At 49.7% G+C, this 781-nt stretch overlaps 1 protein-coding gene across 1 annotated transcript in view; it reads right to left on the bottom strand.

Annotated features, from left to right (window-relative positions):
• LOC117940523 (protein NLRC3-like) overlaps window positions 1–781 on the bottom strand; it is a gene marked incomplete at its 3' end in the record, with an annotated part of 6,305 nt that overhangs the window by 982 nt on the left and 4,542 nt on the right. Inside the window, exon 4 of the mRNA XM_034865770.1 lies at window positions 1–655. This exon is cut by the window's left edge and continues 982 nt beyond it. Within this exon, the coding sequence (XP_034721661.1) occupies window positions 1–655 (655 nt within the window). The remainder of the gene's footprint in view (window positions 656–781) is intronic.

Consider the following 781-nt stretch of genomic DNA (forward strand, 5'->3'; position numbering starts at 1 on the left):
CGGGAAGTTATCCAGACGAGAGCCGAGGGAAGCAGCTTCCCCTGGATGAGGTTTGTCAACAGAACGTTGACTGAGGACTTGTGTGTGACATCAGGAACAGTTTCATTGCTGTTGAAATCCAGTGAAAGTCTGCTTTCATCCAGGCCGTCAGAGATGAAGAGAAGTCTGGAGGCAGCGAGCTGCTCTGCTGGGATCTCCTGTAATGTTGGATGGAAAACACGGAGCAGCTCCAAAAGACTGTACTGCTTATCTTTGATCAGGTTCAGCTCCCTGAAGGAAAGAGGAATCACCAGATCGACATCTTGGTTCTCCAGCCCATCGGCCCAGTCCAGACAGAACTTCTGCACTGAGAAGGTTTTTCCAACGCCAGCGATGCCAATCATCATAACAACTCTGATGGGTTTCTGTTTGCCAGGTGAGGCTTTAAAGATGTCGCTGCACTGGATTGGAGAGTCATGGAGGGTCTCCATCTTGGAAGACTTCTCCAGCTGCCTCACCTCATGTTGGATATTAACCTCTCTCAGTCTGTCTGTGATGTAGACCGCAGTGTAGATCCTGCTGAGGAGGGTTCCACTTCCTGTTTGCTCAGCTCCTTCAGTCACACGTTCATATGTCCTCTTCACTCTGATCTTATGTGCATGCTGACCACCGATCACTAGAGGAAAGAAAACGGTGAAAGATCAAATTAAGTTTCCCCCGCTCTGCTGTTTCCCCCTCTTATTCCCCCTGCTCTGGTGTTCCCCCCTCTCATTCCCCCTGCATGTTGATGAGATATGAGGTT

This window comes from Etheostoma cragini, unplaced genomic scaffold, assembly GCF_013103735.1.
Source record: "Etheostoma cragini isolate CJK2018 unplaced genomic scaffold, CSU_Ecrag_1.0 ScbMSFa_2677, whole genome shotgun sequence".
Classification (NCBI taxonomy): Eukaryota; Metazoa; Chordata; class Actinopteri; order Perciformes; family Percidae; genus Etheostoma; species Etheostoma cragini.